The sequence below is a fragment of the Cavia porcellus genome, unplaced genomic scaffold (genome assembly GCF_034190915.1).
Source record: "Cavia porcellus strain 051 isolate PalLab524CR breed Dunkin Hartley unplaced genomic scaffold, mCavPor4.1 scaffold_24, whole genome shotgun sequence".
In the NCBI taxonomy this organism is placed as follows: domain Eukaryota; kingdom Metazoa; phylum Chordata; class Mammalia; order Rodentia; family Caviidae; genus Cavia; species Cavia porcellus.
In genome coordinates, this window is record NW_026947507.1 from 48623859 (window position 1) to 48637053 (window position 13195).

Below are 13195 nucleotides of genomic sequence, written 5' to 3' on the forward strand. Positions count from 1 at the left end.
CAGAAGAAAAATAAAGACACCAGAATTGTCAATATAGGTGCATCTGAGGAAGCCAAAGCCTCAGAATAAACATGCAACAACCTAGCTTACACGTGCAAGCGGTAACTAGGAATTATACTGTAATTGGGATCACCTGGCCCAATAAAAATCCAGACAGACATCACCCAAGTGGATGACCAGAACCTCCGAACTCATCCCTTCTCCAAAATGCCTTTATTCTTTCCATGGACTCTGCTACATGACTTGCTTCTCTATTGTATCTGTATTAGCTAAGTGGCTAAATTTGTAATCTAATTGTTTGATTACAGTTTGAGTCACATTGCACCTACCTCTTGATTTTGTATGCACCTTATGATTTTGCTCTATAAAATATTTTTAGAGAAGTCATCTTCAGGGCAGCCCACTTTCAGGTTCCTTCCTGTCTCTCAGAAGTTCTCTCAAAGAATCTTTCCTATACTAATCACCATTGTTCCTTAGAATCAAGACTTCAGTTTGCAGGATATGAACTCGATGTATCTGACATCTGGAAGACTGGAAATTATACTATCTTCTATATCACCAGGATCGATAAAATTTGCTCAGCTCGAGTCTTGAAATCTTAGACCTAGTTTTTTTGTTAGCAAATTCTGAGTCAAAACTCGAATGGAAGAATGGAAAAATGCAAACAGGTGGCATATGGGGGGGGGGGGCGTCACTAGAACCCCTAGAATACACACCAACTGAAACTAAAACTCCAACAAGGAACTAGAAGTGGGTCTGTGAATCCCAGAAGGCATTGTTGCTGGGGCTGTGATTCCTAGGACGGTGTACAACCAGTGACTCCCAGAATGCACGACAATCAGGACTGCGACTCGCGGGAGGGACAACTGGGCCAAGACTTCTAGGAAGCATATAACTAGGACTCAGTTCCCAGGACTGCAACTCCCAGAAAGCTCTACAGATGGAACTGAGACTCCCGAGACGTGACACAGCCAAGCCTGCCACTTTCAGAAAGCACCACAACCGAGACTGCGATTCCCAGAATGCACCCAAACGGACGGTGGGTGAGCAAGGCATGCTGGGATCTCTCCTCTTCCGGGGAAGGAAGGCGTGTTTTCTTGAATCTGTTGCCGGGGACTGAGGTTTCTTAGTCTCTAGTGCTTTTCTGAGTTAATTGTGAGTCCGTGGTATGTGGCGGGCTTGGCTGTAGTTCTCTAGGCTGGGAGGGAGATTGTACATCACGCACGTGCTCCGCTCCCTGTGAGGGAGACGCGGATCTGCAGCGGAGAACCGGAAGAGGAACGGAGGACGCCAGTGTGGCGGCCGCGGGCTCTCTCGGTCGGTAAGGACTGACGATGCCGGTCCTCAGCTTTGACTTAACGTCTAGGCTGGTTTTATCGCAGCTCAGAACGTGGGCTCAGAACTTCGCGGCATTCAGGCCCTGACCGCCTTCGCCCACCACGTTCCCAGCCAGGCGGGCGCCTCCGGCACCGTTCACCCCTCTCGGGTCGGCGGCCGCCTTCGTCCCCTCGCCTCCAGCCCTCGTCCACGGACTTCTTGCTCATCTGTCCCCATGAGCACCTTGTGTTTGCGTCCTGGCTACTGAAGATGAAACGGGCTCTTTTCCTTCTTTTACATTGCGGTAGACAGCATCTTTCTAAAAGCAGAGACTGTTTTCAATTGTGTGGAGAGAAAAAAGGAAGATGATAACATAGGGACGGTGTTGTAAAGTTAAATTTTATGAAGCCCTTAGTGTCTTTTTTTTCCTGCTTGTTTTTAAGTAGAGTACTAAGCTGAACTGTGATCTAGTAGGAAAGAGGTCGCCAGATTGTTTTAAAATTCTTAGTTACACCTTTAAATAAGTAGTCAAAGTGAATGGTGTAGTACAACTCATTTCATAGACCGGAAGTCAGAGAGAGGACATGTCTTACCTAACATTAAACCTGCGAGTGTGTATAAATCAGTCCTGTAGGAGAAAAGACTTGAGTTTTACCTCTCTCCTTTTATCCTTTGGGTTAAGAAACTGGTTGTGACCCATGACTGGGTCAGCCTTTTGTCTTCCATTGTTTTCTGCCTATAGTAATGTATTACAGCTACAGTTTCCTTATGTATAAAATAATACTACCTAAGTGATTTTGATACGTGTCAAGCTATTTAAATGTTTTAAGATGTATTTACTTAGTTTCCATTATAGTCAACTTTAAAGTTATGTATTTTAATAAATCAGTCTATAGATAGGTTTCTTTTGTTTTTCTTTTATTGGACTTTTTTTTACCTGGACAGTTTTCTAAACATAATTGTTTGCTATACCTCAGACCAGATGCACTTTTTGAAGTATTTTATTTTTAAAATGACTTGCTTTTATTACTAGTAGTATACCATGAAGGTTAAACCCAAGTATAAATATGAAATACATTTGTTTCATATACATTTGATACACATAGCCTGAAGGTAAATGAGGGTAAGTTGGAATCTACATTTGTGGCATTGAGTCAACACTCATAAACAACACTCATAAAATTTCAGCACTTTGGATTTTGGATTTGCAGGTTGGGGGCTCTCAGCCTGTAGGGAAAAGGAAAAGAAAGAGAAAAGAAAAAACTGAAAAGAAGGATAAAATGGAAAAAAAGCATTGTAAATATGAAGAGGAAAGGGGATTAAAAGGAAGGGGAAAGGAATGGGGAAAAAAGATGAATCAAGTTATATGTGCAGGTATGCATTTACTATAATGAATATGATCAATATGTATATCTAAACCAATAAACCTAGATTTATAAGTATTTTTTATATTGTGGAACACTAAGTACATTAAAAGTTTCCTCATCAAAATAATATAACCTTAAAAAATTACTACAGCCCTCAATACCAAAACATTCTCCTAAATCTGAAATATGTTTTACTTTAATTCTCATTTTGAACCTTTAAAAATTTGTGTTCTTTTTTAGCTACCATCCTTAATATGCTTCCCTGTGATATTTGTGGTGAAATGGTAACCTCAGAATCAGATATGAAGACTCACCTCCTAATTGTTCACATGGAAAATGAAGTTATATGTCCATTTTGCAAGTTGTCAGGTGTAAATTATGATGAAATGTGCTTTCATATTGAAACTGCACATTTTGAGCAGAATGCTCTAGAAAGTAATTTTGAGAGAGTAAACACAATACAGTATGGAACTTCAGATAACAAGGACAGTACTCTGCAGAGTACAATGGAAGCTTGTGCATCTAGTCGTCAAAAATGTCCAGCTCAAATCCCTGAGGATGGTACTTTAAAACATGAAGTTTTTTATTCAGAGACCTTCACTGGATCTAGAAAATTCCTGAAAAGTAGGGAAAACCAGTCTGATTTATCTGAAACAAAAAAGTCAACTTATGAAGCAATGTATGGTCCTCCTGAATGTCCATTCTGTGGAAAAATAGAAGAATGTAGTCAAGATATGGAAAATCATGTGAAAACAAAGCATGTCAGTCTTTTAGACCCACCATTAGAAGGTAAGGTGTTCATTATAAACTATTAAAAACAGTTTCAGTTTAACATGAAGTGTTTTTTAAAAGTTGGTTTGTAAATCAGAGTATTTTTAAATCCAGTTTATGTCTATATTGGTCATTTGCCGTAATTGTAATATAAAAATAAACATGACATAATTACAATGCAGATTTGAATTTTTAGGTAGGTTGAATATTTTCTGCCCAATTTCAAGAGGATATTCTTTTGCTTCCACCAGCCCAGTGCACTATCCTGGACTTTTACCTTTGTATTAGTGAGCTCTAGTTTGACCCATTATAATCAGACTACACTTTGATGACCAGTTCTTTGAACTTATTGAGGCTTGTTTTATGGCTCAAGATGTGGGTCAGTCTTGGTGCATAGTTCCCAAGAACTAAAAAACAGAGTATTCTGCTTTGATAGATAAAGTGTTCTACATATGACACATGACCATAAATTGTGGTGAACTTAAACTTTAAAAAAAGCTATACAGTGAATGGTATGTTGCCATTAATCCTAAAACTATTGCCCCTCACTTCAGGCACGTCATTTCAGCCATTTGTCAAGTTCCATAAAATTCTGTTGAAGTTAGTTGAAATTAGAATATCTCCACACTATCTCAGTTTATTTTGTCTTCATAATCTTTTCATTGCATTTGTATATGAACTTTATTTCCTTGTAGTATATAATTTCTATTGGTTTTGTGGTAATAAACTCTTTAAGACCTACATGTATTATACATTACAGGTTTTAATTAGCCCAAAGACTTGAGAGTGGTAGAGTAAAGATGTGAGGTAGAGGGTCAAGTAATTTAAAGGAGGGATGTTTGATGACAGACTCAAGGTGTAATTTTGTTATTCTGTGAATAAATTAGGATGAAGGTAAAGATTGTTGGAAGTGAAGTGAAGGAGTTACCTCTGTGGATACTGAAGTTGCTTAGAATGATCACAATGTAGCTGGGTTTGGTGGTACCTGTGTGTAATCCCAACATTTAGGAGGCCAAGGCAGGAGGATTGCTGCAAATGCAGAGCTAGCCTATACCAAGGCAAGCCAAACATAAGACCCTGTCTTGAAGACAAAAAACAATTCAAAAAAAAAAAAAAAATACAAACCAGACAAAAAATGATCACAGTGTAAGATTTAGGAAAAGATTTTGATGCAGCCACTGAAATCTTCAGTAAATGAAAGGAAGTATGAAGGATTTCAGAAAATATTAGCCACAAAGAAGGGATATGAAATGCTGTATTTTAGTAATATGAATTAGTAAAAAGAGCTTTTGAAGGATTGTGATTTGAAATGATGAAAAGCAAAAGAGATATGGTTTCTATTCTGGAGCACTAAATTATAAAAGAAAAATTTCTTCTGTGTTAAGGAAGTAGGCTGACTAAATTTTAGTAAATGCAACAAGGCAAAGTGAATATTTTGAGAAAATTAGAGATTATAGAGAAGGTGACTTATTATAGACTGATGGGGAGGCTGTTTTCAGAGTTCTTCAGGAAGTAAGCGATGAAGCTTGCGTCAAATTAGTGGATATACATACAGGTAACTGAAGACTGTTAGGACAGTTGCTAGCCAGTTAGAACGTCTTCATTGTTAGAACAGTGTTGGAACCTGTGTAACCCTGGGTGGCTGCCTTGGATGATGGCAGTTGACCTGTGAGGCTTAGATTTTTGATGGGTTAGAAAGTGTATATTGCTTCAAGGTGCTATGAAATACAGTGGTTCAAAGTAGCAAGAGAAGAATTCGCTTCTTGATCACCAAAGGCTCTGAGGCATTTTATAGTAGAGAATTTCTCTCCCATCCTATAGCATTATATATGAAAGCCACAGGCCTTTATGTCTTGTGGATGCTTTTGAGAATATTATCCCTGCCCCCTTTGGGAATATTTTGACTCACTTCCCTTTTTATTTTAGTGATGCAGTACTTTTTTTCCCCCTGTAATGGAAATTGAACCCAGAGGTACTCCTGAGTTGCATCTTCAACTCTTATTTCTTTGTTTCTTTGTTTTCTTTCTTTCTGTCTATCTGTGTATCCATCTGTCTGAGACAAGATCTTACTAAGTTTTTCAGGTGAGCTTGAATTTGTGATCCTTCTGTCTCAGCCTTCTGAGTTACTGGGATTGCAGGCTTATCTTGTGGTGCCCAGCTTGGTGGTTCCTTCACTGTAGCATTTCACATCTCTACTTCCAAACCAGGCCTCCATCCGTGGGTTGCTTGGTGCTTTTACCGTTTTGTAGCAGCTCTGGGCCCTATATCTATGTCAGAGTCTTCTAGTATTCCAGAGGCTCCACTCATGTTGAGGATAAACTGGCCCCATCTTCCTACAGTGCTATCTTATGACGCCATCTCTGATCAGCTCCAAGTGGGAGAAGTGAGCCCTATTCCCAGCTACATGCTGAGTACTTAAGTTTAGCATCTCTCCAGTTTGTTTAGTGGGTACCGAGAATTTGCCCCAAATCAATATCCATGTGCATTCCTACTCTTCATGTTGGTTTTCTTTTTCATCTTTTAAAATATTGACTACAGATCTCAATGTTTTATTATTACTTTGTTTTTGGAATGCTAAGAGGTTTGTGACTGTGCTTAGTCTTCTATTTGATACTACAAGTAGAAAAATAGCTTTTAAATTCAACTACCAAGAGCTTTTATTTGTATAAGGTTAGTAGGTAGTAGTCTAAAGACTTGTTTAAATCTACCTACACAGACCTTTTACCTGTATAGTAAAATTAGTAGTTGGTATATAGCGTTTAGCATATGGTAAAAATCTAAAAGTTAAAATAATCAACTTACCATTACTTCTGTCTCTGATGTAGACTGCAGTCAACCATTGTATGACTGTCCTATGTGTGGGCTCATCTGTACAAATTATCATATTCTCCAGGAACATGTTGACTTGCATTTAGAAGAAAGGCATTTTCAACAAGGTAAGGTTACAGTTCTAAATAAAAAAGTCTTGATTTAATTTTTACCCTTTATATATCTTACATACTTTATTTTTAGGTTATGTAGAGATCAAAAAGAAAATTTAAAATAACCTGTTCTTCAAGTAATTATTTTGTAGGTATAGCTTTTTCTTAGAAGTTATTTCACAAAAAGATTGGATAAATGTGGAGTTAAATTTCCAAGTAAAGAATATATGGTTCTGGATTTTGCTCTAAAGCAACAACATTTGGAACATACTAACACTTAAGATAATGATATTAGCATTTTGTGCAATTTTAAAAACTTTTTTTTGGCGGGGGGTGGTACCAGGAGTTGAACTCAGGACTTTGCATTTGCCAGGCAGGCGCTGTGCTGCTGAGCTATATCCTTGGCCCTTGAGCAGATTTGATTTACAAATCAGTGCCATCTGCTAGAAATGACTGCAGTTAGTATTTGACTAGCAAAAACTATTATACTAGGAAGCTGCCACATAGACAACATAATTTATTTTTGTCTTTTTGAGACAGGGTCTTGCTATGTGGTTCAGGGTGTCCATGGGCTCACTTTGTAGCCCATGCTGGTTTCGGACTTGTAATGATCCTTCTGCCTCAGTTTCTTGAGTGCTGGAATTATAAGGAGCATACCACTACACCCAACTGACAATGTAATTTTAAAGATGTATGTGAACTGTATAGCCTAACAGTCTCAATGCATTTCTAGCTGTTTGCCCCAACTTCTAAAACTACTAGTTCTCTGTTTTTCCTAATATTGGAATTAATTAATCATGTTACTTTAAAAGTGGAAGAATCCTATGTGAGTTTCACAAATCTACTGAAAAAGAATATAAAGTAGATCTTAAAAAGAAACAAATTTATTCTACTGTATTTCAGGGTTTTTTTTTTTAAACTCAGGGTTAGTGTTCAGTACCAGTGATCCTAGTGTAACTATCAGTGATCTTCCTTGCACAATATTACCTGCTCACTCAGCATAATCCCAAAATAGAATTATTGGAGCGGAGATGGAATAGTCCTCTTCTTGGTACTTTCCTACTGCCCATTCCAGTTGGTATGCTTTTCTCCTTTAGACATGACCATAAGAGGTATTATGGAAGGATAGCCCTGTTGAGGCGAAACATCTGGTAATTCCTACTCTGCTTATGATGAGCTCTGTATGGGTACATATGTTCTTACATAAGCCTGTAATCAGTAATGAGAAAAGGATATGGTCTGATCAGATCACTACAGATAGACTCAGTATATACTAAAAATTGGTTATAAATTGCATATCTGAAGAATAGAAGGGGTCACTGAATAGGAAAATGTAGCAGCAGCTGAAAGGTTTAAAAGAAAAAAGAATATTCTCTTAAGCCATTAAACCATCTGTTTGGGGGATTGTCACTCACCTGGATTAAGCAATGCCTCAGAATTAGTGAAGCATTATTTTCAGGTATGTCTGTGAGGTTGATTCCCTAGGACATTGACTTATATGACAGCAAACTGAGTGGGAATAATCTGGCTGTGGTGTGCATAGTCATTGTCCAACTAAGGCTGGATGGACCAGGAAAGCTAAGCAAGGGGCTCACTCTAGCTGGTGATTCTGCACTAAGGGGCCTTTTTATGATGACTTTGGATATCAAACTCCAGCTTCTTTGGCCTTTGGACTCTGGAGTTTGTACCATTGGCTCTTTTAGGGTTCTTGCACTGAGGTGTACATCCTTGCCCTCTCTTGTTATTGGCTTTTTGAACTTGGCCGTGGTACTAATTTCTTGTCCTCTCTGGCTGAAGGTAGACTGTCATGATTGTGTGAGCTAGTCCCCTAATTAATATCATCATATGCACATACATTTTTGTGTCTTTCTCTTTGTTTTTTTTTTTTTTGTTTGTTTGTTTGGTTTTTTTTTTTTTTTTGGTAGTGGGGATTGAACTCAGGACCTCGCACTTGTCAGGCAGGCACTTAAGCCACTGAGGTAAATCCCCGACCCTGTCTTTCTCTATTGGTTCTACTTTTTTTGCTGAATCCTAACACAGAGGTCAAGAGATAAGTAACTAAACAGAAGGTAACGGAGACAGAGAAAGAATGCAGACTAAGATACTGCAACATTATACAGTTTCAGACTAAATTGTAATGAAGTTATTAATACCCATACTTTGCAAATGTATATTTTTATGTTATGCCTGCTTTGGTACTTTCTGCTAATTGTATTAAACAGTACAGTACTGTAGTTATATGATCTATTGCAAATCAGTACTGCATGTAAGAGTTATATAAGTAAAAGCAAAGTTATCAAGTTGAAGTTTCCTTTGACCATTTCTTTGTTCTGAATATTATAACATACAAACTGTATACGGTTCCTCATTTAGTGACCAGCTCAATTAATGGCCTAGTCACAGGACCGGAACTTGTTTGTTAAATGAGGAGTGTTTGTATTTGTTGTTTGAATGGCGGTTAAACGGAGAAACAGTTCTGATCTTTGCCACATTGATACCGTATGGTTCTGTGACATCACAAACATAAATAAGTAACAAATATTAGACCTTATTTTAAGATATTTATTGACTGATAGGCTTTGACAATAGCAGTTATTTTATTCTGAACATTAAAAATGTTTAATAGGCATGGATAGAATTCAGTGTTCTGCTGATCTAGAATTGGCTCACCAGCTTCAACAGGAAGAAGACCGAAAGCAATCTGAAGAATCTAGACAAGAAATGGAGGAATTCAAGCAGCTGCAGGTAATGAGATTAGTTACAGTTATAACATTTTGAATTAGAGTTTTTATTTCTCAAATGTGCTTTTTTTTTTTGTCTTTTTCCTTTTTATTGGTACCAGGGATCAAACTCACGACTGCCTGCTTGCAAGGCAGGCGCTTGTGCCGCTGAGCTAAATCCCCAGTCCCTCAAATGTGCTTTTAAGACTGTATTATTAACTGTATTATTTTGTTCTAAAGTATTTGTGTATGCGTGCGTGTCTAACAGTTCATGGCCATAATTTATAAGTACTCATTGTGGTGAGATACTAGAATATAGTATAGTATCTCAAAATCTTCACAATAAATCCATGAAGAATACTCCCTTCCCATTTATTTATTAATGTATTTATTGGTACTGGGGATCAAACTTAAGACCTTTCACTTGCCAGGCAGGCCTGTGTCACTGAGCTATATCCCTGGCCCTCTCCTTCTCTGTAGATGAAGAAATAGAAACAGAATAGTTAAGTAATTTGGCCGGTTAGACAGTTACTAGGTGCTGAAACTTAGATTAAAACCTATATAAGTTGATAGGACAAATAAAAAAACTAAGCCCCAGTTCGTTCAGATACTTAGAAGTGAAATTTATACTTGGATTGATGTTTCCTGAGTTTTAAATTCTGCAGGTAATTTTTTTGTGCTGTTGGTTATTTCCTTTGCTGTATAGAAAAATCTTTCTAGGTTAATACAGTATTTGTAGATTTTGGGTATCATTTCTTGTGTAATTGGTGTTTTGCTTGGAAAGTCCTTACCTATGTCTATGTCTTTAAGAGTTTTACCTATTTTATCTTCGAGCAGATCTGGTTTTCTCCATGTATACTATAGGTCCACAATTTATGGACAGATTCCATTCTGGGAGAATGTTCTTAAGTCAGTTTCATTCATAATCTGACAAAGTGAACCTTATATAGTACATCTCTGAGTGTTCACAACTCAAATGTTTCTAAGTTCTAGACTATATCTAGTTTTCTATATCTAGACTATATCTAGGTCTTTGATCTGTTTTTCATTTGATTTTATTACAGGTTTAGAAATAAAGATCTAGATTCATTTTTCTACATTTGGATAACTATTTTTCCCAGCACCATTGTTAAAGAGGCTATTTTCAATCACGTGTTTTTGGCTCATTTTCCCAAATGTAGATGGTTAAAGGTACATGAAGTTTTGCACTGTGTCTGTTTTGTGCCTGTACCATGCTAGTTTTTGCTTTGTTTTGTATTTACTTTTTCATTAGTTTTTAAAAACCATCATTAAAGATTTCACTTTTAAAAGTATTCTTAGATTCATAGCAAAACTGAAAATAAGTTACAGAGATACCCCATATACCCCACTCCATACATAGGCATTTAAAGACTCTGCAGAGCTAAAAATATAGACTGAATTCTGTGCCCAAATGTATAACTAGTGAGTTTCCTAAAGAATGACCCAAGACTTCATTTCAGGGCAGTGAACAATGATACCAAATGCTGCTTTTCCATGATTGCATGCAGGATACAAATCCAGCTGCCTGCATCATGGCTTTCTTTTTGCTGTGTTCAGCTCTAAGAAAACAATGTTAGTCTCGTGAGGTCAAGGCCACACAGTCTCACCTGTTGAGAGGTTGTTTGTATACTTGGAAGGCTTGACATGTATAGTGCTAATTATCACTCAATTTGTTTCTTCTAAGTTCTCTTCAAACGTTTAAAGCTTTTAGTTTTTGAGTTCTTTGCTTTTGAGTGAAACTTCCAACCCTTTAGTGCCTGTGAGAGCTGTGGTTAAGGAACTGAACTTTTGAAGGTATTTTGCTGCCTTGTTTTCTTGTGTTTCTCTTGTTTTGGTGTTTAAAGATCAGTTAAGGAGGGAAAACTCTGCCATTGCTATGCAGAGCTCTTTAGTTACTGTCTTTGTTATTTTTCTCTCCTTGTTGAACCAAAATATCTGACACTCTAAGTTAAACAAAGAAAGGTCTATTTATCTTACAGTTTTTGGAAGTTGCAGTCCATACTCAGCTGGCTCCAAGGCAGAGTGATGTGGCTGAGGGGCAGCCAATCACGATGGCTGCAAATAGCAAGGGCAAAAGAGGGAAAGGCATACCTTTTTCCCTCTCATATATGGTATGCTAGTTACTCACTCCTGGATAGGTGCAGCACTTACATCACCAATCCCAACGCTAGACAAAGAACCAATCACAAATGCTAGATTCAGCTGCCTTCATGACTGCCTGGGGCTTGGGGGCCACCCAGACACAAACCATAACAGTTAATGTGACCTGACCTGATTTGTGTTTTGGTGTTTGTGTACCCATTCAGTCTACTCAGTGTCATAGTGTTAGTCCTGGTCACTATTTTCCAAAGAGCCAACAACTAGTTACATCAGCATCTACAGAACCAGTCAGATATCAATCAGATAATTTAAATCTTATTTTTACAAGTTCCTCTCTTTTTCAATAACCAGTGAAATAATACTGATGAGAAGTAGGCTGGGATGTAGAGTATGAGTATGACTGAAAGAATTAGGAGAAAAAAAAAATTCAGAAAGGACAAAGGAAACAGATAAACAGCAAATGAAAGTAGGAAAAGAAATAGGAATTTGGTGATGTTATTTTTATATCTTAAATGGTGGTGGGGAGCAAGGGGGTTTAAGAAGTTATTTATGGGGAATAAAAGAAGGGAGAAGAAAATATAATTGGAGATTGGGGAAGCTGTAAGAACAAACAGTGAACATGCTTAGAACAGTTGTGTTTGAATCTACCATACACATATTTTAGTTAAGATAGCCCTGACATATACATGAATGATACCATCTAAACTAACACACAAATTAATTCTCCATTTCACATATACAAACACATCCCATACATATAGCAGTTGAAAGGAGAAAAATTAAAAGATGAAGGAAAAACCACATACATACAAAAACTCAAAAGCACATTGTGTTCTCAGTCTTGTTAACATTGCAGTCAGAAGCGGAACACAGTACTCGTCCCTGGTGGTTTTGCCACAGTCTTCTGTGGTGGTAGCTGAGAGATTGATGTACCCACCAGGGCTGGAGCAGGCTTTCCCCAGTCATTTGCCCTATGCCTGCCAGGAAGGGAAGGGCCCTGTGTCATCTCTGCAGCCAACGCTGCTCCTGTGGTTATGACCAGTGTGAGGTTTTGCCATTTTATGATTGGACACCATCAGCCTTTAGAGGCCTATGCTATCTCTGCCCCTTTCCTCCTGTCACCCCTCTAGCTGTTCAGTTCAGCTCCTTTACTCTCAGTGCCCGCTGTGTGATCCTCTGACCCCACCTCTCCATCTAGCCACAGTGCAAGGGTGTGTAAGGCCTGGCCAGGAAGGAATGGAGCCTCTCTGCCAGGACTAGGTGGGTAATCTCAGAGCCTGGGTAGGGTGTGGCGTGCAATGATAGAGTGACCTCCCCAGCCAGGTACAACTCAGTCCCATAGGTCCCTCTGATACAGTTCAGGGCCTCTGGACCACCCCAGGTTCTAGGCTACCTTCCTTCCTCTCTAGGGCTCTGTCAAAACTCAGTCCTCATCTTCCAGGGATTCTCTGTCCTGTGCCTTCCTTGATGCCCTGATCCTTGGAGGCCCACTTGTGGCTCTTGTCCTTGTGGGAAGATTTGAGACAGGTGGGCCCCTGGTATGGCTATTAGGACTGGCAATAGTTGCAGCAGTTTGACCATAGCTGTCCAGCTGCTTCTCTCATGTGTTAGGTCCTGTCCCACAATGGCATTGGTCCTGTCCCTCAAGGCATAGAACCTGTCCCTCGTACCTGTCCATAATGGCTTAGATCCTAGCCCTCAATGGAGTAGGTTCTGGCCCTCAAGGGTATAGGACCTGTCTCTCCATGGAGGCGTAAGTCTTATCCACATGAGGTAGGTCCTTAGGATGACCTCTCACCTATTCCCCTGAATCTTGTCTGTGAGCCATTCCGAGATCAAAAGATAGCCCTGCTTTCTCTATACCCCTCACACTGGAATTCATCTGGTAGACTTTTAGTACCTTACCATGTTTGAGTTTTTGTTCCTCACCATCCCAAGTATCTGTACATCTTGGAGAGAGTACTAAGTGCTGCTGTCT

General features: G+C 38.7%; 1 protein-coding gene across 3 annotated transcripts in view; it reads left to right on the forward strand.

The window, feature by feature from the left end:
- The first annotated feature begins 1058 nt into the window (after positions 1-1058).
- Positions 1059-13195, forward strand: part of Zup1 (zinc finger containing ubiquitin peptidase 1) — a 38452-nt gene continuing 26315 nt past the window's right edge. Inside the window, exons 1-4 of one of the 3 annotated variants that reach the window (XM_013143588.3) lie at positions 1059-1317; positions 2925-3473; positions 6281-6391; positions 9003-9121. In XM_013143588.3, the coding sequence (XP_012999042.1) occupies positions 2939-3473; positions 6281-6391; positions 9003-9121 (765 nt within the window). In that variant the 5' untranslated portion in view covers positions 1059-1317; positions 2925-2938. The other 2 variants (XM_063235024.1, XM_013143587.3) reach the window with 2 other exon arrangements.